This window comes from Myxocyprinus asiaticus, chromosome 20 (genome assembly GCF_019703515.2).
Source record: "Myxocyprinus asiaticus isolate MX2 ecotype Aquarium Trade chromosome 20, UBuf_Myxa_2, whole genome shotgun sequence".
Classification (NCBI taxonomy): domain Eukaryota; kingdom Metazoa; phylum Chordata; class Actinopteri; order Cypriniformes; family Catostomidae; genus Myxocyprinus; species Myxocyprinus asiaticus.
Window position 1 is genome coordinate 39,780,255 of NC_059363.1, and position 26,080 is coordinate 39,806,334.

The window sequence follows — 26,080 nt, forward strand, 5'->3', positions numbered from 1 at the left end:
TGTCGCATGTTTTAAAAATGCACTCTCTTAACATTTTAAAATATGTTTTCACTACAATGTTCTAATTGCAAATTAGACTGCAGAAGATGAAAGTTGAGTTTTTAAGCTTTAATTTTATACCAAGTTTGTGAACATTGATGAAGTTTTTGATATAAAAGTTTTGATTTGTTTTATAGCCACACTCAAATGGCCCACCTGTTGGCCAGTGACAATTAACAGGTTTAAAATGGGCATGTAAGATGGCCCCATTTTCACCTACAGTCACCAAAATTGGTACATATATATAGTTCTCATCAAGTTGGATAATTTTCAGAATTATAATTATTAGCTCCGCCCAACAGGAAGTTGGCCATTTTGGATTTTTTGAATATTGCAGTCTCTGAACTTTAAAATACTTCTCCTAGGGGATTCATGAGACTGTCATCACATTTAGACAACATTATGCCAAGACATTGAAGATACTAAATTGCAAACAGATTTTGAAATATTGAATGGTATTGCCATGGTGAGGCATTAAATTAATGGCTAAAAATGGGAAACATAAGTGTCTTATATCTTCTGTGTGCAATGTGTGATTTAGATCAAAATTGAAATGTATTTTGGGGGCTAATCACATGGATTTGACTATTTTGGGTCACGGACATAGCGGCACCATCTGGCATCAGGAAGTGTGGCTCTTACAACAGACTTTAAAATAGTTCTCTTATATTTACCCAAACTGCTTCAAAATTGTTTAGAATAATGTCAAATGCCAAATGCATTGTTTTCCGAAAGCCAACAGGTGGAAATGGACCCATTGTGCTTGAACCTGTTATTATTATTATTATGGTTATTATTATTACATTCAAGGTTTTCAGTACTTTTGGGGTAATTAACATGTGAAAACTCAGAGTCACACACATCAGAGTCATCACCCATTAGAGCTGAGAAAAATTGCAGGGGGGGCTCTGTAGTGCCCCCTTGAAAATGGGTATGTAAGGGGGGCTCTGTAGCAGCCCCATTTTCACCTACAGTCACCAAAATTTGTACATATATAGTTCTCATTAACCCGAACATCTTTCATACTCACATTCATTAGCTCCGCCCTACAGGAAGTTGGCCATTTTTGGATTTTTTGAAAATTGAAGCCTCTGAACTTTTAAATACTCCTCCTAGGGGATTCATGATACTGTCACCACATGTAGACAACATTATGCCAAGACATTGAAGATGCTAAATTGTGAATAGATTTGTAATAAATCAAATGGTGTTGCCATGGCGAGGCATTAAAATAATGGCGAAAAATGGGAAACAGGAAGTTTCACCTATTTTCTGTGTGCAATGTGTGATTTAGATCAAAACTGAGATGTATGTTTAGTCACATAGATCTGACTGATTTGGGTCATGGTCATAGCACCAATACCTGGCAGCAGGAAGTGTGGCTCTTACAACAGACTTTAAAATAGTCCTCTTATATTTACCCAAATTGCTTCAAAATTGTTTAGAATAATAGCAAATGCCCATGGTGCTTGGGCCCGTCATCGCTGCTTGCAGCTATATATATAGATTGCTCTTCATTCACAAAAATAGCTATTACCGCCAGATAAAAGCAGGTGGTAAACTGAATTTTATTTAAAAAGAGGTGTTTGTGTAAATTTTCTACCGATCACAATCAATCTTTCGATTCTATCGAACAGTAATTTATCAAATAATGATCAAATGATTGAGAAGCGCGTACAACCTGGCATACAGTACTGTGCAAAAGTCTTAGGCACATTATATTTTTCACAAAAAACATTTGTCGTAAAATAGTTATTTTATATATTCTGCTTTTAGTGTATCAGTAGGAAATATACATTTTAGATTTCAGCATTCCCTTTGCAAATAGAATTGAATAGAAGAAGAACAAGGAGCCCTACAACAGATGGTATGGCCCCCACAGATCCTAGATCTCAACATCATTAGCCGCTTTTCCACCATCGGGCCAAACAGTTCTTGTCGCAAAACCGTACCGTTCTGTGCCGATTCGGCCAGTTGGCATGGTTACACTTCTTTTTCCACTGTGGTGCTGTGGAATCAGTAGAATGTACGTAACAGATCCATGTGAGAGGTAAACATTGGAGCGAGTGCGGCATGCTATGGAGGGTGATCGCATATTCCAGTTTTTCTAACAAACAGCAAAGACATGGACCAGGTTGCAAAAAGGAAAGTAAAGAGAGAAAGGTGCGAGGTTTACCATAATTTGCTGAGGGATTGTGTTTACCACCGGACACGAACATGCAGAAAAGTAAAAGTTCCAAGACTTGCTTAAAAGTATATTTGTGTGTACACTTTTTGTGTGTATTGTATACTGTACAGTGTATGTTATTATTTGTATACTGTGTTGTGTGTAATTATGTGTATATTAGACTTTAAATTGTGCTGTGTTAATTTGATGTTATTGTAAATTGGTATATGTCTCATCACTGTCACGACTGCTATGTTGATCGGAACTGCACCCAAGAATTTCACACACCATTGCACTTGTGTATATGGCTGTGTGACAATAAAAGTGATTTGATATTTGATTTGATTTGATTTATTGGCAAAATATTATATATGTATTATTTGAAAATAGTTTGAGAATATATTGATGTATTTTGAGTTTAAATTAGCTAATAATCTACTTCCCTCATGAAAAAGGAGCTTAGAAAAATAAATGTAGTCTACAATACTAGTTGTACAATAAACCATCATAATAAAATCATGAAGATGCATTAAACGAGTCTACCAGCACAGTTGAGCATGGTTGAATACGGTTAGCTAACCGTGCCAAGAATTCCAAGCCAAGAATGGTTTATAATCGTGCCGTACCGAACCGTGCTCCAGTGGAAATGCTACTTTAAGCGTTCCGTACCGTGCTTAGAACCGTGTGGCCCGTTGGTGAAAAAGTGGCTATTAAATCAGTATGGGATTAAATGAAGAGACAGAAGCAATTGAGGCAGCCTAAATAGATAGTAGAACTGTAGCAAGTTCTCCAAAAAGCTTGGAACATCCTATCTGCCAACAACAAAGAAAAACTGTGTCTACTGTGTACATAGGAGAATTGGTGCTGTTTTGAAGGCAAAGGTTGTCACACCAAATATTGATTAAGCTTTCTTATGTTTACTGGACTTTGTATGAGGTTAATTGCTAAATAAAAACTATTTATGGCATTATTTATGAAGGCATCCTCGCTAAGCAACATTTTTCACAAGTGCTTAAAAATTTTGCACAGTACTGTATATGATTCAGATGTCTGGATCACAGTAGTGAGTAATGCATTTAAGTCTCGCCAGAGTGTGTCAGATCATTGTGGTCTGCTGCATCCTCCGCTATACAGTATTGTGCTCAGAATTGACCCACAAGGTCGGAATGACAACGTTTTCACTTTTGGTTGAACTATTCCTTTAAGAGATAATTCCACCCTTAATATATATGTTTGTATTCTTTAACTAGTGAGGCATGAAGATTATTCCTATGTTGTGAGTTTGTGTTTTTGTGTTTTAGGCTAGAAGAGCAGATAAGGGTGTTTCTGGAAGACCCTGACCCTGAGGTAACATTAGACCTGGGGCCTGATATGAGGAAAATCCACGTCTGTTTCTCTTTGCTAAAGGTACAAGTCCTTTTCTGATTGTCATTTTGTTTTTTAGGTTTTTCTTTTTCTCTTTTTTCCTTTGACATGCATTCTGTTTTTGAATCTTCTCACTTTGTTTGCCATGGTCTTTGTTTCTCATAGTCTTGCAGTCTTTCGTGCGCCTTATTTTATATCAGATTTATTTTCCTCTGCTTTCTCTCTAATATGAAAATTGGCTTAATAGGATTGTTTGACTCTCTGTTCCCAAAACCACAAACAAATCCATGGTTCAAGCAATAGATTTTTTCTCTACATTTTTACTCTAAGGCTCCCTCAATTAAAGGCAGAGAGAACAATTTACTTTGGCTTGCACTAGAGCCATATTTCTGTTTGGTAAATTTTTGTTTGTATTTATTTAATTACATTTTGCATGTTTTAGCTAAGAGTAGAGTTTAGCTAAGGTGTTTCAGCCTGATTTCATGAAAATTACATGACCTTTGTGTCATTTTTGCAAAATTATATTACATGGTTCCTTTTACAGTATATGTTTCAGCTGTTTTGAGGCAAAATGTCCACTTTGTGGTGCTAAAAGCGTGTTAAATGTTCGCCCAAACAGAAGGAGTTTTTAAGGTTCATGCTCTATTCAGGTTTAATAAGTCTTTGTCACACTTCCACGTTCACAGAGTGGAAGCTTTGCTTAAAACACTTCACAGAGTATAAGTACATTTACACATTAAAGAGGATTAGAACAAGACAGGGGTATACAGTCACAAAAAAAGTCACAGAAAGCATATATTCAGAGTAAAGATTATACAGAGGATTTGCGATGATAATGATCACATTGCTTTCATGTACTTACTTATACAGTGCATCCGGAAAGTATTCACAGCGCTTCACTTTTTCCACATTTTGTTATGTTACAGCCTTATTCCAAAATGGATTAAATTCATTTTTTTCCTCAAAATTCTACAGACAATACCCCATAATGACAACGTGAAAGAAGTTTGTTTGAAATCTTTGCACATTTATTAAATGTATTTTTTATGAAAAAAATCACATGTACGTAAGTATTCACAGCCTTTGCCATGACACTCAAAATTGAGCTCAGGTGCATCCTATTTCCACTGATCATCCTTGAGTTTCTAGAACTTGATTGGAGTCCACCTGTGGTAAATTCAGTTGATTGGACATGATTTGGAAAGGCACACACCTGTCTATATAAGGTCCCACAGTTAACAGTGCATGTCAGAGCACAAACCAAGCCATGAAGTCCAAGGAATTGTCTGTAGACCTCCGAGACAGGCTTGTATCGAGGCACAGATCTGGGGAAGGGTACAGAAAAATTTCTGCAGAACTGAAGGTCCCAATGAGCACAGTGGCCTCCATCATCCGTAAATGGAAGAAGTTTGGAACCACCAGGACTTTTCCTAGAGCTGGCCACCTGGCCAAACTGAGCGACTGGGGAAGAAGGGCCTTAGTCAGGGAGGTGACCAAGAACCCAATGGTCACTCTGACAGAGCTCCAGCATTTCTCTGTGGAGAGAGGAGAACCTTCCAGAAGAACAACTATCTCTGCAGCACTCCACCAATCAGGCCTGTATGGTAGAGTGGCCAGACGGAAGCCACTCCTCAGTAAAAGGCACATGACAGCCCACCTGGAGTTTGCCAAAAGGCACCTGAAGGACTCTCAGACCATGAGAAACAAAGATTGAACTCTTTGGTCTGAATGGCAAGTGTCATGTCTGGAGGAAACCAGGCACCGCTCATCACCTGGCCAATACCATCCCTACAGTGAAGCATGGTGGTGGCAGCATCATGCTGTGGGGATGTTTTTCAGTGGCAGGAACTGGGAGACTAGTCAGGATCGAGGGAAAGATGAATGCAGCAATGTACAGAGACATCCTTGATGAAAACCTGCTCCAGAGCGCTCTGGATCTCAGACTGAGGCGAAAGTTCATCTTCCAACAGGACAACGACCTTAAGCACACAGCCAGGATAACAAAGGAGTGACTTTAATCCAATTGAACATCTCTGGAGAGATCTGAAAATGGCTGTGCACCGACGCTCCCCATCCAACCTGATGGAGCTTGAGAGGTCCTGCAAAGAAGAATGGGAGAAACTGCCCAAAAATAGGTGTGCCAAGCTTGTAGCATCATACTCAAAAAGACTTGAGGCTGTAATTGGTGCCAAAGGTGCTTCAACAAAGTATTGAGCAAAGGCTGTGAATACTTATGTACATGTGATTTATTTTTTCATTTTTTTATTTTTTTATAAATTTTCAAAGATTTCAAACAAACTTCTTTCACGTTGTCATTATGGGGTATTGTTTGTGGAATTTTGAGGAAAATAATGAATTTAATCCATTTTGGAATAAGGCTGTAACAACAAAATGTGGAAAAAGTGAAGCGCTGTGAAAGATCCATTTAAAAATTTTTAAATAAAGAAACCTTTCCATCCCAGAGTATGATTTCAGAATATAACTGGTTTAATCATTATAAACATGGTGTTACATCCTTGTGGTTTGAGTACAATGATTGGGGAAGCGTCCACTTGCGAGTCGCGACGAATGCAATTTAAATAAAGCATAAAGATGAAAATGTCCCAGTATCTACAACTGTATTAGATTTACAATAGTGAAAACAATGACATTAAAACACTTAAACGCTGCCTCTTCGGACTTGAGTTGAGCACAATAATCCTCTGGGAGTAAGCTGAACAGCACGCACAGCTCCTCATGAACTGGGAAAACTTTGCGCTGATAATCGCTTCGCTCAGATACTATTACACATTAAAGTGGTAGAAAACACATATGGTAAAGTGCTGTGTTAATCCAAAGAAATAATCAAACATCTGATGTTTACTGCCAAGTGCATCCATGTTGGCTTAATTTATTTAGAAAAACTGCGATCGTCCATAGACAGATCGAAGGGCGGATGTTTGGTTACACTACTATTGGGAGCCGGATGTGACGACACGCAGACTGTGATAAAGGCCTATTAAACAAAACCTACCTTCCTACCCTAAACCTAACCGATATATCAGATGAGGTTTTGAGGGGTTAATGCTCTTTCGAGTTTTAAATCAACAATACTGAACTCCCTTCCCTTAACCTTAATCCTAAACCTTACCTATAGTGCCTTAATCATGATGGCGCCGCGGATGGCCGCCTCAGTGTGGAGCGCTTCTTTTGTTTTGTTATTTTTGTTTGCTTGTCCTGTGTTTAGTGATATTTTTTCAGTCAGTTTTACCAGAGACGAACTGCTGAACATTCGACAGCATATACCAGTCAATATTTTCCCGGATTTTGAATATTCGGATGTTTTGTTTGACATTTTAGTTGGAGGCGCGGCTGTGTTGTTTAAATGCGCTATGAGACACAGGCGAGGGAGACGAGCAGGCGCGCTGGTCAGGCTCCGTCAGCATGGCTTTCGAACAACGCTGCCGAGCACTCATCCAGCAAATCTCCACTCTCTCCCTAACAAAATGGACAAACTACATCTCCTCACCCGCACAAACAAGGACTTTTCAAACTCTGTTGCCTTGTGCTTCACAGAAACCTGGCTGAGTGAAGCCACTCTGGACAGCACGTTACATCTGGCGGGCTTCCAGCTGTTCAGAGCAGATCGCATCGCGGAGTTAACGGGGAAAACGAGAGGCAGTGGAACATGCTTTTATATCAGTGAAAGTTGGTGTACAGATGTAACAACGTTAAAGAGGATGTGCTGTCCTAATTTGAAAGCGCTCTTTATTAACTGTAAGCCTTTCTACTCGCCGCGGGAGTTTTCCTCGTTTATTCGGGTGAGTGTGTATATCGCGCCAAATGCGTGTTTGATCACAGCGCTGCAACAGCTGGCCGATGAAATCACAGACACAGAACAACAATTCCCGGACTCAGTTATTATTATTCTTGGGGATTTTAACAAAGCAAACCTCACACGTGAACTGCCCAAATACAAACAGCACATTACATGCCCAACCAGAGACAGAAATATACTGGATCACTGCTACACAACAATAAAGGATGCATATCGCTCTGTTCCTAGAGCAGCTTTGGGACTATCTGATCACTGTCTGGTTCATCTTCTTCAAACCTACAGACAGAAATTAAAATCTGTTAAACCTGTATTAAGGACTGTAAAGAGATGGACCAACGAAGCAGAGCTGGAACTACAAGCCTGCTTTGACTGCACTGATTGGAGTGTTTTTGAGGCTGCAGACACCAATCTGGACAAGCTCACAGATACTGTTACATCATATATCAGTTTTTGTGAGGATATGTGCATTCCTACTAGGACTTATTTAATATTTAACAATGACAAACCATGGTTTACAGCGGAACTCAGGCAGTTGGGGATAAAGTCTTGTACAATCAGGCCAGGAACACACTGAATAAGGGAATCAGAGTGGCCAAATAAAGATACTCTGAGCTAACGACCCTGCATCAGTGTGGAGTGGCATGAAACAACTTACAAATTACAGGACTTCTGCCCCCAACCCTGTGGTGGACCAACAACTGGCTGACGACCTGAATGTGTAGATTTGAAAGGCCCAATCTCACACCCCACACCCATTCTGACCTTCACTTCACACAAACACCAACACCTCCTGCAACCCCCCTCCTCCCCCTGCTACTCAACCTGCACTTAAGATCTATGAAGATGATGTGAGCCACGTCTTTCCACCACAAAGGATAAGGAAAGCACAGGGCCCAGATGGCGTTTCACCTGCATGTCTTAGATCCTGTGCTAACCAGCTGGCCCCCATCTTCACACAGGTCTTCAGTAGATCACTGGAGCAGTGTGAAATCCCATGCTGCTTCAAACGTTCCACTATCATCCCCATCCCAAAGAAACCAAAAATCACAGGACTTAATGACTACAGGCCTGTCGCCCTGACGTCTGTGTTCATGAAATCATTTGAGAGACTGGTGTTGGCCCACCTGAAGAACATCACTGGACCCTTTCTAGATCCCCTTCAATTTGCTTATCGAGCAAACAGGTCTGTGGATGATGCAGTCAACATGGGATTGCATCATATCCTGCAACATCTGGACAGACTAGGGACATATGCAAGAATACTTTTTGTGGACTTCAGTTTGGCTTTCAACACCATCATCCCAGCTATACTCCAGAATAAGTTACACCAACTCTCTGTTCCCTTGTCTATCTGTCAGTGGATTACCAGCTTTCTGACGGACAGGCAGCAGCTTGTGAGACAGGGGAAACTCACTTCCAGCACCTGTACAATCAGCACTGGTGCCCCCCAGGGATGTGTGCTCTCCCCACTACTCTTCTCCCTCTACACCATTGACTGCATCGCCAAGGACCCCTCTGTCAAGCTCCTGAAGTTTGCAGATGACACCACTGTCATCGGCCTCATCCGAGATACCGATGAGTCTGCATACAAAAGGGAGGTTAAACAGCTGGCTGTCTGGTGCAGTCAAAACAACCTTGAGCTGAATATGCTCAAAACGGTGGAGATGAGCACCCCAACACTGACCCCCCTCACCATTCTAAACAGCACTGTGGCAGCAGTTGAGTCATTCAGGTTCCTGGGCACTACCATCTCACAGGACCTGAAGTGGGAGACACACATTGACTCCACTGTGAAAAAGGCACAGCAGAGGTTGTACTTCCTTCGCCAGTTGAGGAAATTCAACCTGCCACAGGAGCTGCTGATACAGTTCTACTCAGCAGTCATTAAGTCTGTCCTCTGCACTTCCATAACTGTCTGGTTTGGTTCAGCTACGAAATCAGATATCAGAAGACTACAAAGGACAGTTCGGACTGCTGAGAAGATTATTGGTTGCCCCCTGCCCCCTACCCTTCAAGAACTATACACTTCCAGAGTGAGGAAAAAGGCTGGAAAAATCACTGTGGACCCTACTCATCCTGCCCACTACCTTTTTGAACTGTTGCCTTCTGGCCGACGCTTCAGAGCTCTGAGCACCAGAACCGTCAGGCACAGGAACAGTTTTTTCCCTCAGGCTATCCATCTCATGAACAGTTAAATTGCCCCATTGAGCAATAACTATGTGCAATACAGTTTAGTCTTTCTTATATTTATCCAACACATCCAACCTCTTCTGCCATTTCATTCCTCTGAAAAAAAAAAACAAAAAAAAAAACATTTGCACTGTACATAACAGATTTGTATTTACACTGTACATAATAGATTGTATGTGTGTGTCTGTTCGTATGTGTATAATTATTTTTTATTTTTTATTATCTATGTCTTGCTGCTGTTTTTGTATGGTTGTACAATGGAAGCTCCTGTCACCAAGACAAATTCCTCGTATGTGTAAGCATACTTGGCAATAAAGCTCATTCTGATTCTGATTCTGATTCTGATTAATAAGCAAATGTGATATGAAAAATGCAATTGCTTAAGTAACCACGTCATTTGTGGTGCTTCCATGACACTTCCGGCTCACGTGTCATACCCTGGTCATTTGCATCGCACATGTCATGCTACCGCACAAGTTGATCGGCCTTGAACAAGCTTGTAAATGTAGATGTTTTATGTAATGCAAACATTAAAATGTATTGCTTTCGAAGTCATGCAATACAGAAAAAACTGTTTTGATATCTTGCAATTTTTAATCTGCTGTTTTACTCGTGATTTGTTGGAAAGGAAATAAAAGTTGTGGTTGTAGCACCTCTAGTGTTCATTTAACCAGAAAACTGCCATGATATGTACAACAAGCCACAAAAAAATGTCGTGGTTACTGGTGTAACCTCCGTTCCCTGATGGAGGGAATGAGACATTGGTGTCGATGTAGTGACACTAGGGGTCACTCTTGGGAGCCCAAGACACCTCTGGTCTTTGATAAAAGGCCAATGAAAATTGGCGAGTGGTATTTGCATGCCACTCCCCCGGACATACAGGTATAAAAGGAGCTGGTATGCTACCACTCATTCAGGTTTTATGCTGAGGAGCCAATATAAGGTCCGGCCATTTCAGCGGGAAGTTCAGCGTTGTGGCAGGAGGGACACAACGTCTCGTTCCCTCCATCAGGGAATGGAGGTTACACCAGTAACCACGACGTTCCCTATCTGTCACTCACTCGACGTTGTGTCGATGTAGTGACACTAGGGGTCCCTATTCAAAACACCACAAGGCTGAACTGTGTTACGTGAACTGGCGGTGTGTGGTGGGCAGACTTGCTGTGTGCCTCATAGCCAGCACACCAGGTCAACACATAACCTCCCCCGACACAGTTATGAGTGTCGAACAGCCCTTTTTTGGGGACAAGTCGACTACCCAAAGATAGAGACAGGCTTAACCCAGTCATGGCCTCTTTTCCCCTTCTCTTTTTCCACTCCCTAAAAAAGAAGGGATATTATCCGACTGGGCCGCCAGGTCTAGTCGGGGGGTGTCCCTCCCAAGGGGAAGACACCGCGGAGACCACACCTCACCCAAAGAGAGGGGGGATATTTAAGTGGAAGAATATGTCACATGGTCTTTCCAACCATGTGGAGAGCCTTCAAGGTAGCAGAGTTACTACAAACATGGAGACTGGGACAGAGGGGCTCTGCCCAAGGAAGACGCAGTTTGCCAGCAGGGAAACAAACTAGTGGAGGATATAGATCGCATGGGGTTAGCCTTACAGGGAACCGCCACATGCGGAGCACCTACCCCAGAATAGGGCTCTTAGTTAGCGCGTGTACTGGGCCGGCAGTGAGTCTCTCCGAAAACTCGACTGCCACAGGGCTCGGAGGAAGTCAACCAGGGAACAAAGTTTGTGAACACTACTGGGAATTAACGGCGCACGTCTTCAGCTCAAAAGGAGGTGGAAGGCGCTATGTGCAAGCGATACACCCGGCCAGCTATCCCAGGCTTATCCGCTTGTGTTGCGTGCCACTACCTGGGACGAAGCCGGTTCCACCCGGAGGTTGTAGAACCTTGCAAAGGTGTTGGGTGTTGCCCAGCCCGCTGCTCTGCAAATGTCTGTTAGAGAGGCACCCCTGGCCAGGGCCCAAGAAGCCGCTACACCACGGGTAGAATGGGCTCGTAGCCCTACCGGGGGTGGCATGTCCTAGGTGACATATGCCATAGTTATGGCGTCAATGAGCCAGTGGGCAATCCTCTGCTTGGAGACAGTGCTTCCTTTCCGCTGTGCACCAAAGCAGACAAAGAGCTGCTCAGAGACTCTAAAGCTCTGCTTGCGATCCAAATAGATGCGTAAAGCGCGCACCGGACACAGCGACGACAGGGCTGGGTCTGCCTCCTCCTGGGGCAGCGCTTGCAGGTTCACCACCTGGTCCCTAAAGGGGTGGTGGGAACCTTGGGCACATAGCCCGGTCAGGGTCTCAGGATCACGTGAGAGTAACCTGGACCGAACTCCAGGCATGTTTCTCTGACAGAGAACGCTAGCAGTTCACCTACCCTCTTGATGGAAGTAAGCGCAGTCAGGAGGGCAGTCTTCAAGGAGAGTGCCTTAAGCTCGGCTGACTGCAAAGGCTCAAAGGGGGCTCTCTATAGACCCTGAAGAACTACAGAGGTCCGATGAGGGAACAAGGCGCGGTCTAGAGGGATTCAGCCTCCTGGCGCCTCTTAGGAACCTGATGATCAGGTCGTGCTTCCCTAAGGACTTACCATCGACTGCGTCATGGTGTGCTGCTATGGCAGCAACATACACCTTCAAGGTGGAAGGGGACAGCCTCCCTTCCAACCTCTCTTGCAGGAAGGAAAGCACTGATCCGACTGCGCATCTCTGGGGGTCTTCCCGATGGGAAGAACACCACTTAGCGAATAGACGGCACTTAAAGGCATACAGGCGCCTCGTAGAGGGGGCCCTAGCCTGAGTGATCGTGTCTACCACCGCAGGTGGGAGACAGCTTAGGTCTTCCATGTCCCATCCAGGGGCCAGACATAGAGATTCCAGAGGTCTGGGCGCGGGTGCCAGATGGTGCCCCTTCCCTGAGAAAGAAGGTCATTCCTCAGGGGAATTCGCCAGGTTGAGCTGTCGTGAGGAGCGTGAGGTCTGAGCACCACGTCTGGGCGGGCCAGTAGGGTGCTACCAGGACGACCTGCTCCTCGTCCTCCCTGACCTTGCACAGGGTCTGTGCAAGCAGGCTCACTGGGGAAACACATATTTGCGCATGCCAGGGGGCCAGCTGTGTGCCAGCGCGTCTATGCCGAGGGGGGCCATGGTCAGGGCATACCAGAGCGGGCAGTGGGGAGGATTCTTGGGAGGCGAACAGGTGCACCTGTGCCTGTCGAATCGACTCCAAATCAGCTGGACCACCTGAAGGCGGAGTCTCCACTCTCCCCTGAGGGTAACCTGTTGTTACAGCACATCCGCTGTAGTGTTGAGGTTGCCCGGGATGTGAGTGGCTTGCAGCGACTTGAAGTGCTGCTGACTCCAGAGGAGGAGACGGCGGGCGAGTTGTGACATACAACGAGAGCGCAAACACCTTGGCGGTTGACATATGCTACCGTTGTTGTGTTGTCTGTCTCAACTAACACGTGCTTGCCCTGGATCAATGGCCGAAACCTCCGCAGGGCAGGCAGAATTGCCAACAACTTCAGGCAGTTGATGTGCCAATGCAGTCACGGACCCGTCCAGAGGCCAGCGGCTGCGTGCCTGTTGCAAACAGCACCCCAGCCCATTTTGGACACGTCTGTCATGACCACGACGTGCCTGGGGACCAGTTCTAGAGGAACACCTGCCCGAGAGGTCTGTCCAAGGGCTGAAAAGATGGTGACAGACTGAAGTAATGGCTACATGGTGTGTCCCGTGGCGCCATGCCTGTCTCGGGACTCGAGTCTGGAGCCAGTGCTGAAGCGGCCTCATATGTATCAACCCGAGCGGGGTGGCCACCGCCGAGGATGCCATAAGCCCCAGGAGCCTCTGAAAAAGTTTCAGTGGAACCGCTGTTCCCTGTTTGAACGCCTTCAAACAGGCCAGCACCGACTGGGCGTGCTCGTTCGTAAGGCCAACTCCAAACCAAGAAAAGAGATGCTCTGAACCGGGAGGAGCTTGCTCTTTTCCCAGTTGTCCTGAAGCCCTAGTCGGCTGAGGTGTGAGAGCACCAGGTCCCTGTGTGCGCACAACACGTCTCGAGAGTGATCTAGGATTAGCCAGTCGTCGAGATAGTTGAGAACGCGAATGCCCACCTCCCTTAATGGGGCAAGGGCAGCCTCTATGACCTTCGTAAAGACACGAGGAGACAGGGACAGGCCGAAAGGGAGGACTTTGTACTGATATGCCTGACCCTCGAACGCGAACCGCAGGAAGGGTCTGTGTCGAGGAAGGATCGAGGCGTGGAAGTACGCATCCTTCAGGTCTACTGTCGCGAACCAATCTTGGTGCCGGACACTCGCCAGAATGCGTTTTTGCATCAGCATCTTGGACGGGAGTCTGTGTAAAGCCTAGTTCAGAACTCACAGGTCCAAGATTGGCCTCAATCCACCACCTTTTTTCAGTACGATGAAGTAGGGGCTGAAAAACCCCTTCTTCATCTCGGCTGGAGGGACAGGTTCTATCGCGTCCTTCCGTAGGAGGGTAGCGATCTCCGCGCAAGGTAGCAGCGTTTTCGTCTTTCACCAAGGTGAAGTGGACACCGCTGAACTTGGGCGGATGCCCGGTGAAGTGAATCGCGCAGCCGAGTCGGACGGTCCAGACCAGCCCTCGCGACGGTTTGGAAAGTGCAAGCCATGCGTCCAAGTTCCACGCAAGGGGGACCAAAGGGACAACGTCATCGGGCGTACCGGCAGGTGGGGCCTCGCGGTGGGGCGGAGCTCGAGGTGCCACACCACGTCGTGGCCGTGCTGAGTCTAAGGACATCGAAGCACTTACCTGGCTCCTTGTGACCACCCCTGGAACAGCCTGGAACGGGGGAGGAAGAGGCCTGTCCTTGTGACCCATGGAGACTGTCACATCGGGGGCTGATTTGTGCCACAGCTGGGCTCTCAGGGCGGGAGACCGCCGCTGGAGCGCCAAACCTGCCAAATAGAGTGGTGGACGGTGGTCGTGATGACGGCCGTACACACCGAATATGTGACCCAGGGAACAAGGAAACCGCTCTTGCTGAGCTCTTAAGTACTGCAGCCACTTGGGCATGCAGCACAATTAAATGCAAAAGGTAACAAAAAGATGGAGATCTGCTTACCAGCTCCAGAGCAGCGGGTTTCGTTGTCCCGGGGTCGCCCGTCTCAAGGGCACTTTGAAGCCTTCCACGGGTTCTGGGCGGCCGCGAGACGGGTGGCGTCTGCTTCCTGCGGTGGGCTTCGCACCGGGGCCGGGCCGAAGGGGCAGGCTGCTGCGGAGCCGGTGCAGTCCCCGCAGGGGGACGCCCTTGGTGATGAGTAGACGGGATGCGGGATCTTGAGCTGCACCGGGGCAGGATATGCCGGCTAGCACCCATCTACTGCTCTACCATCAAAAACTGCTGGGCAAAGTCCTCGACGGTGTCGCCGAATAGGCCCGCCTGGGAAATGGGGGCAGCAAGGAATCATGTCTTGTCGGCCTCACCCATCTCGACCAGGTAGAGCCAAAGGTGGCGCTCCTGGACCACTAGTGTGGCCATCGTCCGCCCAAGAGACCGCGCCGTGACCCCCGTCGTTCGGAGAGCGAGGTCGGTCGCCAAGTGCAGTTCCTGCATCAATCCCGGGGCGGAACTTCCCACGTGCAGTTCCTTTAGCACCTTGGCAGACTTGCAGGAGAGCCATGGCGTGCAGGGCGGAGGCGGCTTGTCCAGCGGCACCGTAGGCCTTGGCCGTCAGAAACGACGTAAACCTACAGGCCTTGGATGGGGGCTTTGGGCACCCGCGCCAGGTGGCAGCGCTCTGCGGACATAGGTGCACCACGAGCGCCTTTATCCACTGGGTGATTGCCGAATAGCCCTTGGCCGCCCCACCATTGAGGGTAGTGAGGGCGGGGAAGCTGAAAAGATCGAGACCGGGCAGTAAAAAGTGCCTCCCGCGACCTTGTCAGCTCTTCATGCACTTCCGGGAAGAAAGGAACGGGGGCGGGGCGTGGCTTTGAGCGGTGCCACGAGCCCAGGAACCAATCACCGAGTCGCGAGGGTTCAGGGAAGAGCAGTGAGTTCCACTCTAGCCAACGCTCGCGGCTGCCCGGGAAAGCATGTCATCATCTCCACGTCAGCCTGTGACTGGGCAATCGTCCCCGAAGGGAGGAGCCCAGCTGAGACTTCCGACTGGACGAGCCCACTCTCCAATGCTGCGCTCGAGAGCTCATCACTTTCGCGGGCTCCGAATAAGAGGTCACCGTGAGACGAGCCGGCAGACTTACCCGGAAGCCCGATCGGGGCAGACGAGCATGCTGGGGAATGGGAGGTCTGCGGGGGGATACCCGGCGGAGGCGGTCCTATTGGGGTCCCCAAATCGCCCCCAGTGCTAGCCACGCTGGCCTCATACCCGTGGGTAAAAGGACCGAGGCGGGAGCCTCTGGGGTGGCTCTCTTTCTTACGAAGGCGAGCCGCGACCGCAACGTTGCCATGGACATATTCTCGCAATGAGAACATGACCATCCACGAATGCTGTCTCTGCGTGAGCAGTGCCCAGACATGAAAGACGGTGATCGTGACCGTCAGATGGCAAGAGATAACGAGCGCAACCAGGAATAACACACAATCGGAAAAGCATCTTTAAAAAGACGCGTTTTTAAAAAGACGTTCCGTGTGTGCGCTCTTTTAGAGGGGAAAAATGCTCTTTCAGAAAATATACTCTCTAGTTTTTCTGCCGAAGCGCCCAGGGGCATTCTCTGCAGTGCACCAGTGCAGAGGAGGGAGAAGCCACTGAAATGCGCCATCAGATCCAGCAGAGGTGAATGAACAGTAGTATTCAGCTCAATGAGCATAACCGTACGGCTCCGAAGAGAAAATCTGAATGAGTGGTTGCATACCAGCTCCTTTTATACCCTTATGTCTGGGGGAGTGGCATGCAAATACCACTCGCCAATTTTCATTGGCCTTTTATCAAAGACCAGAGGTGTCTCGGGCTCCCAAGAGTGACCCCTAGTGTCACTACATCGACACAAATGTCGAGTGAGTGACAAATAGGGAATCACCTTTTTAAAGAGTGCGGGGGACGTGAATGTTCCTACGCATGCTGAAAGAAAATACAGCCTATTGTAATTAATTTTCTTGCTTGGAGAGGAACTGATAAAGAGAGTAAGCAATGTCAGGTTCGGGTCAGGTTCGGGCTTAAAATTTGATGATACTGTTCGGGTCATGTCAGGTCACATGGTTTTGGGTTTGAGGTTGGGTTTGGGCTTCAACTTAAGGCCTGTGCAGAACTCTACTTGCAAGAACTCTTTTCTGTGCCCCCTAGTGTGAAAACCACTGTTCAAGGGTTAGTTCACCCTCATGCCGTACCAGATGTGTAGGACTTTCTTTCATCAGCAGAACACAAATTAAAATGTTTAGAATAATAGAGTCCAGTGGTTAAATGAATGTCTTTTAAAGCGATACTATCATTTTGGGTGAGAAACAGATTTCAAGTTAAGTCCTTTTCACTATAATTGTTTATTTCCAGTCGCTCTCAAATGCACGTCCATGAGGGGAATCAGTTCACACTGCCTGTCACGTCACGTAAGTGCATTGGAATGTTCAAATGAAAGCAAAACCAATGAAGCTTGTGAAAAGCAATCTGTTGTAAACAAATCAAGTTGCACTTTCGATTGTATCAGTTCTTGCGTGAACATGCCAAAGCACTTGGAGGCAGCGTGAACTGATTCCCCTCATGGACGTGCATTGGAGAGCGACCGGAAGTAAACAATTATAGTGAAAATGACTTAAATATTGAACTGTTTCTCACCCAAAGGAATTGTATCACTTAAGACATTAATTTAACCATTTATTTTGAATGGATTCATTTTACTACGATTTACTACGATTGTCTTTGCTTTTTGTTAATCACCATCCATTTGCATTGTTCCCCTCTGTCTAAACAGCATGAATATAATGGCAATATTAATTATAAATGTGTAGTACAAGTGTCGTTTTATGCATGTAAACCGAGTAGATGTTGGTGGACAATGTTTAAAATGAAAGGGTTTGTACAAACTCTAAGATTCATGACTAAGTGTCTAAGTGTCCATCCCAAATTGACTGCAGATGTGCATGTAAATGCAGTGTCCTTTTTGTTTAGCTCATGAAGGATTTAGTTGGCTTTCATTTATAGTCTATGTATTCCATTTTAAGCCCAAGGTGCAGGCAGTGGACAGTGAAGTATCCCAAGTCTTACAGCTGGAGCTGGTAGCAGTTCATTTTCTGTGAAGTCCTTCGTAGAAGACTAATGTAATACAGACAGTGATCATCAAAGTGCCTCTCGTTGTCTGGTTGGCACAGGATGTAGTTAGTGGTTATCACTCAGCGACACATAGCAGTGAGAGTGGGGCATCAGGCGGCACTGGAATTGGATCTGGCAGGCTCTGGTAACCTCAGGATATGTGTCCCGAGGTTGAGACAGGGAAACAGAGAATAATATTAGTATTGATGCCATTCACTTTTAATGCAAAGTTATAGAATATGAGAAGTGTTTCTGGTTCCGGCAGACCTGACTAATGCAGCATAACTATTAGTTGTGGGATAAATTAGGTGTATGCCTGGCTCAAAAGATGAGTCTAGTCTAGACTTAAACTGAGAGAGTGTGTCTTAGTCCTGAACACTGCTCGAAAGGCTATTCCATAGTTTAGGAGCCAAACAGGAAAATTATCTACCTCCTGTTGTGGATTTTGCCATCCTAGGATAGGTGGGAATTTTGTGATCGTAGTGAACGTGATGGATTATAGCATGATAGAAGGTCAATTAAGTACTGAGGAGCTAGATCACTCAAAGCTTTCTAAGTAATAAGCAGAATTTTATAATTTTCACAAAACTTAACAGGTAGCCAATGCAGCAAAGATAAAATTGGGCTGTTATGATCGTATTTCTTGGTTCTAGTCAGCACTCTACCTACCTATGAACCAACTGAAGCTTATTTATTGAACCTGCAGGACATAATCCATATAATGCATTACAATAATCTAGTCTTGAGGTCATGAATGCATTAATTAGCTTTTCGGCACCATAAACAGAGACCATATGTCATAACTTAGCAATATTTCTGAGGTTAAAGAATGCTGTTTAACAAACATTGGACGTGTTTTTCAAAGGACAGATTGCTATCAAATATAACACCCAAATTCTTAACTGTTGAAGACTATGTAACAGTACATCCATCTAAATGTTTTGAGGTTTTTGGTCCAATAATTAGTACCTCTATTTTGTCCAAATTGAGCAGAAGAAAAAATTGTAGCCATCTAATCTTTGATACCATTGATACAATCTGCTGACTTGAAAAATTGTGAAATTTCATCAGGTCTCGAGGAAATATTAAGCTGAGTATCATCGGCATAACAGTGAAAAATCATTCCAGGGCTCTTGATAATGTTTTCCAGGAGAAGGATATATAAGGGGAAAGCAAGGGAGCTAAGACTGAGTCCTGTGACACTCCGTACTTCACTTCTACTTGATCTGAAAACTCCTTGTTTACACAAACAAAATGGTAGCAGTCAGATAAACAGGACCTAAACCACGTTAATGCCTGTCCACAAATGTCAACATAATTCTGAAGCCTATCCAAGAGAATGTCATGATCTATGGTGTCGAAGATGGCACTAAGATCTAAAAATACTAGAAGAGAGATGTACATAATGTATCCAATGAGAATAGGTTTTCTACCACAGCAATCACCACGTGTAGTAGTCATTAGGAGCTCTAAACTGCTAAGGGACACTTTAACAATAGAATTTCAACAGGCCAGGGCCTCGTTTCCCAAAAGCATCGTAAGCTTAAGTAGATCGTAGAATCCATCTTACGATTCATCTTAGTTTTGCGGCCCTTTCCCAAAAGCATCGTAACTTAAGTAGTACTTGAAAAAAGAACATCACTAAGAACATCGTAAGGACATAGACTTATGCAGACACCTGCAGGACAAATGCAAAATTACACCTGATGCAATTTAAACACCTATAGCTACACTTTATGCTCATTTAATATCAGTATAAATACGTTTTATTTTATTTATTTTTTAAACGAAAAAGCTAATAATAATAATAATGAATGCATAAAATGGTTAGTCAATATTGGGTGAACAAATAAACTAATAAGTAAACAAATAAAAGTTATTTGTGGACTAGTTGGTAACAACAAAGTGGTGCGGAGAACTGTAAAATTACAATCAGAGAGAGAAGGAAAAATGTCAATAACTTGCTGCCGTGCATGAAAATCATCCGTTCTGTATATTGGCTCCTCATCCTCATCTCCTCTTCCTCTCTGACACCTAAGGGTGCTCTCGCCACACCACGCCTTGTGTAGTACCACACATATTATGTAGCATTGCTGTTACCGTTATCACTTTTGGGAGTAAAGGGCAGATCTCCCTTTGATTAGTGAATGTCCCTAAAGCGCAGCTTCCAAGCATCTCCTTATTTTGCGCTCAGCAATAACGTGGTGAACCTCGTTATATTCAATTAATGCTTGTTGTCATTAGCAGGACCATACACAGGGTCTCTGCTGTCTTCACTGATCCTGGAAGCTTTAATCTCGTCCCACAGAGCAATTTTTTAAAATGAAATATTAAAATCTGATGAACGAAACAGTGATTGTGTAAAAGAAATATATTGTTCTGCACAAAATGATTGCAAAACAAAATGCAATTATGTGGTGAATTAAGCTGCACATTTAAGAAAATAGTTTTAAATATTTCCAGCGAAGTAAATTACAAATGTTTTTAAAGTTATGCAACAAATATAATGAAGTTGCAATGACGAGCAGCACTATACAGTCAAATGTCATCTCTATATGGGTACATTTTAGCTCTTCATGTGTATGGACAGCATCTCTCTTAAGTAGCACTTAAAGCGCTTCCTCACACGTTCATGTTAAGTGCAGTTTTGGGAAACTCACATAAAAAATAACGAAGTTATAAAATCGCTGGAGAAAATGCTATTAACTGCTAAGATCAATTGTTATTGGGAAACAAGGCCCAGAACTGAGCACCTCAAAGCTAAACCCAATGTCACGACCATTCAATTTGTGGCAGTAATGCTTTAGTTAAGCTTGTTTTGCCAACCACCTTAAAATAAAAGAAGAAGAAACAGAAAAAGAAGAACAAACGCAAGTTCACCACAACATAGAATTGCTGAAGGGACGCTGCAATGGAGACGCTGAGAAACAATTTCTTGCAACATTAAGCGTTCACGAAGATGGCCACGCATCATTTTTCGTTTGCATTTTATTAATTCATATTTAATTAGTGAGAATTATCATTTGTGAGTATTTTTACACTTATACACATACGTTGAGGGAGCATCATTAGGAAACATATTCAACCCTTTGTATATTCTGAAACTGTGCAGATAAGCTAGCCCATTTTTCAAATGTGAATTAAATGTATTTATGTATAATTGTATCATATGTTATATTCTCCTGGCAATAAAAACTAAATAAAAAGTGAACAGAATTATTATTCATGGAAGCATCAAATGAAATATTGTAAAATATATAATATTTAAATAAATATTAATTAGTCTAGAAGTATTGTGACCACATTATTTTTATAATATTTGTCACAATACATACATTTGAGTATTTTGTAATGTAATAACCAGAAACACTATGCAGTTCAAAACTGTAGGTTATGTGCTTTGGTATTCGTTATCTGTCTAGTGTTTATTAGTAGTTAATTGCTATTAACTGATGTTGCATCAAAGCTCGATAACCTTGATTATTTTTTGGAGTGACCATTTGCACCCAGGTGTAAATAGCATCTGCAAACTGTGCGACTGCTCGCACCCGAATAGTCTATTGGTAATGGCAGCACAGACATATATAACAAACTTCATCGAGAGCATTGCTTCAGTGGCTTTGGGGGTTAAGGCCGTTGTGTCTGTAATTTTTCGACCTGAGTTAGATTCCACGTTTGTCAGAATCAAATTCTGTTTCCTGTCTCCACTCTTAAAGGTGCTATATGTAATATTTTTACTGTACTAAATCATAAAATGACTATAATATGTCATTAGAGAATTAGGAAACATGCTAAGTTGAAATACTGGCTTCTCTGATAACAATGCTACAGCCAGTATATTCTACTTTGAAGTTTTCATTCCAGCCGGAAATTTCTGTTTATGTTTTGGCCTGTGTGATCCCGCCCACTGCCCACTCACCAATAGTATTTCGACACCGCCGGGTTGCCAGATTTGAACAAGTTTGCAGGCAAACAACACTACGTGCTGCAGCCATGGAAGCCAGCAAACGAACTGGATCAGAGATAACAGATTCCACCCGACCTAAAAAGCCTCGCAATCCGTCTAAAAACCATCATGACAAGAGGTGTAGTAAAACAAGGATAAATATTGGAGATGCCTTTGGAAGATGGAGACAGCTTAAAGCCCAGAAATCCTTTAAAGCAGATGCTGAGTTAGCTAATTTCCGTGTCAACATTCTGGCAACCCGAATGAGCTTCGAGTCTGAGGCGGGTCAGATAACTTTCCAATATTCTGAATTTAGACTGCAGTGCCTATTTCAAACGCTTGTTGTCAATCTTAGAAATATAGCACCTTTAACTTTCTTTAATCGAAGGGGGGTGACACCATTTAATTCAATTTAAAATTAGTGCTTTGGATGAAAGAGATCTAATGTTTAGTAACCCAAACTTTATTGGATTTTTTTTTTGTCATTTTCTAGTTTGACATCAATCTTTTTTTTTTTTAATGACTAAATGGTTTTGTGTTTGGGGAACAGACACAATCTCTATATGATATCTAGGTGATAAGACTCTGTGTGTTATTGTTTATGGGTCCTGTGTGATGTCTCAAGGCAGCTAGCAGACTGCTGGTTTAGCCAGTTTGAGTCAAACATTAACACTATTAAAAATATGAGCCAAATTACTAGAGAGGAGAGCGGCATCTTCCCTGGAGGAATGGATTCCGTCTCTTTTAGCAAGTCAGTTCTACTCGTCTAATTGTCTGTAAATCCTATGCTATTCTCCACCACTCCATCCAGCCATTCAGTAACACTAATATGCTATGAATCTCATCACCACAGTGAGCAGGGAGGGGGCAGATTACAGTGTCTGACACAGTTTTTGCAAGTACACACACTAGTGGTGCACCGATCAGGAAATTTGAGGCTGACACCGATACCGATTTAAGTGCCCTTTGCCACACTTTTGCAAGTTATATGCTGCTATATGTTTATGCAAGTTATATGATGCTATATATTTATGCCCCACACAGTAAAATTATGGTAACACTTTACAAAAAGTTTCCATTTGTTAACGTTTTTTAACAATATTACTGTAGTTAACATTAACTAATGAACTTAATGTTAGTTACAACATATACTAATACATTCTTTAAATCAAAAGTTGTATTCGTTAATGCACATTAATACACTATGAACTAACAATGAACAATTGTATTGTAACAATATTTCTGGCGCTGGCAGTGACAATGCAGATGAAGATGATGGAGTGAAGAACCCAAGTGTAATTTTATTAACAAAACGTGAAATCCAAAAACCCTAACTACAAACATGAACAAAAAACATGAACTTGACTTTAACTTGACATAAACTTGAATTGACTTGACATAAACTTGACTAGACATAAACTTGAATTCACAACCAAAGTTACATTCAACAATACCTGACAATGAACAATGGAAAACATGAGGGTTAAATACATGAACATGGGAGAACACATGACAAAGATAACCATAAACACAAAGAACTCTAAACAAGATAACAAGACAATCAACCAATGAAAACAAGACACATGAACATGGAGGGAAATCGTGAAATCACATGACCAGGGAACCGGAACTAACACATTAAACATTACATATCCCACCACTAGGGGCGGCTCCTGATGCCCCAACACATGAACAAACACATTAAACATGGCATAATCCCAAAGTTCAGTAGGGAGCTGGGGGGGGGGGCGGGGGGGTCTTGAGGCATGGCTTGGCAAGACGTGGAGCATGGGATCAGGGCAACGACTGTGGAAGGTGGAGCCATGAGAGACTTGAGGGGCGGAGCTGAGAGACTTGAGGGGCGGAGCCATGGAAGACGGAGCCCTGAGAGACTTGAAGGGTGACACCAGGGAACTTGGTACCCAGAGAGTAGCTGATGGCTCAAAGGGCCAGGCTGGAGCCAGAGGCAAGGAGGACCAAGGTGGTGCCGGAGGCTCGGAGGAGCAAGGCAGAGCTGGGGGATCGGAAAACTGAGGTGGAGCCGGTGGGGCTGAGGACCAAGGCAGAACCGTAGGGATGGAAATCCCCGGTGGAGCTGAAGGATCAGAGAGACGGGTGTAGCCAGAGGATCGGAGAGCCAAAGCGGAGCCAGGTGACCGACAGACCAAGGAGGAGCTGGAGGGACGAGGGACCCCATTAAAGCCGACAGGCTGAAGGACCGCAGTGGAGCCGAGGTGATGTCGAGGGATCGACAGGCCATGGCAGAGTCCAGGGCACTGAGGGTCTAGGTGGGGTCGGAGTGTCGAAAGTTCCCCTTGCCTAATCAGGAGAACTAAGGGTGGGCACAAGGGCGGGAACCAGTTCCAGCTCAAATAGCCCAGATGATGGCCAGAGATGAGCCTGAGACATTGCATGGAGCAGACTGAAGCTTGGCTGTGACGTGGCATGGAGCACACAGAGGCATGGCTGTGACGTGGCATGGAGCAGACTCAGGCAAGGCTGTGACATGGCATGGAGCAGGCTCAGGCGTGGCTGTGACATGGCATGGAGCAGGCTCAGGCGTGGCTGTGACATGGCATGGAGCAGGCTCAGGCGTGGCTGTGACATGGCATGGAGCAGGCTCAGGCGTGGCTGTGACATGGCATAGGGCAGACTCAGGATCCGGGGCACAAGATGGCACTAGCTCAGGACCATGACGTGGAACTCCGGCTCGGCGGCCGTGACGTGGAACTCTGGCTCGGCGGCCGTGATGTGGAACTCCGGCTAGGCGGCTCTGACGTGGAACTCTGGCTCGGCGGCTGTGTCGTGGAACTCTGGCTCCACCACAGTGAACATGGAACCAATAATCTGCAAGGCAAGGTTGATATATATTGAGCCAGGCTATGGGTACTCTGACTGCCTAGCATCAGCAAAGAGATAGACTCAATCAGTCCAAAACAAAAAATGTCTTTGAGGGCAACCTCATTAAAGTCCACCTGGCATGCCAGAGCACAAAAGTCCTCCATGTAATCCTCCAGGGGACGATTCCCCTGGTGAAGTCGAAGAAGCTGGATTGCTGGGTTCATATTGCTTCGGTCGGGTATTCTGTAACGATGTTGCTGGCGCTGGCAATTACAATGTAGATGAAGATGATGGAGTGAAGAAACCAAGTGCAATTTTATTAACAAAACGTGAAATCCAAAAACCCTAACTACAAACGTGAACAAAAAACATGAACTTGACTTTAACTTGACTTGACATAAACTTGAATTGACTTGAGATAAACTTGACTAGACTTAAACTTGAATTCACAAGTTACATTCAACAATACCTGACAATGAACAATGGAAAACATGAGGGTTAAATACATGAACATGGGAGAACACATGACAAAGATAACCAATAAACACTAAGAACTCTAAACAAGATAACAAGACAATCAACCAATGAAAACAAGACACATGAACATGGAGGGAAAATATGAAATCACATGACCAGGGGACCACATGACATGACCATGATTAATAAATGCTGTAAAAATATATTGTTCATTGTTTGTTCACGATACCTAATGCATTAATTAATGTTAAAGAAATTAAACCTTTTCATTAAGTGTTATCAAAATTATATTAAAATTACATTTATTGTGAATTGTTAACATTTATTTGTATTGAAAGCAGCTCTAAAACTGCTCCAGTGAGAAATCATTAATATCTATGATTTGTTTACTGTCTTTGGTGTCTTGTTTTTTTTTTATTAACAATTTTTATTGATTCCATGTAAAAAATCAAATACACAGAAAACGCAGAATCAAACCACAAGAAATCACAAATTTACCCCCGAACATTAACCCCCCACCCCCACCCAACACAAACGAGCACCCCAGTGGTCAAAAGCCAACTGACAAAGACAAACATATAGACAATAAAACAGCAGAAAATGTTTAGAAACATAAAAAATAATAAAAAATAAAAAACACAAAAACACTAGTCTCTCTCCACTGCCCCTCCCCGAGAGCCTTCCAAAAAGGCTAAATAGCTGCCCCATTTCCTGATGTACAAATCCAGGTTGCCTAGCCTTCTAGATGCCATCTCCTCAAATGCTGCTACCCTCCCATCTCAGTAGACCACTCATGAATTGAGGGCGCATCAGTTGACTTCCATCCCAGAGGTGGTGGTGTATGTTTTATGATCAACAAATCCTGGTGTTATCAGAGGAACGTACATTCTGTCAAGTCTTTCTGCTCTCCTGATCTGGAATTTCTTATGCTTCTGTGTCGACCATTCTGGCTACCGAGGGAATTCACAGCGGTCATTATCACTG

General features: G+C 44.3%; 1 protein-coding gene across 7 annotated transcripts in view; it reads left to right on the plus strand.

Moving 5' to 3' along the window:
• kif6 (kinesin family member 6) overlaps positions 1-26,080 on the plus strand; it is a 326,246-nt gene that overhangs the window by 124,325 nt on the left and 175,841 nt on the right. For all 7 annotated transcript variants that reach the window (XR_007892184.1, XR_007892185.1, XM_051646212.1 and 4 more), the window contains one exon: positions 3,508-3,613. Coding sequence is in view for 5 of the 7 variants with exons in the window: in XM_051646212.1 (XP_051502172.1) it covers positions 3,508-3,613 (106 nt within the window). In the remaining 2 variants the exon portion in view is untranslated. The remainder of the gene's footprint in view (positions 1-3,507; positions 3,614-26,080) is intronic.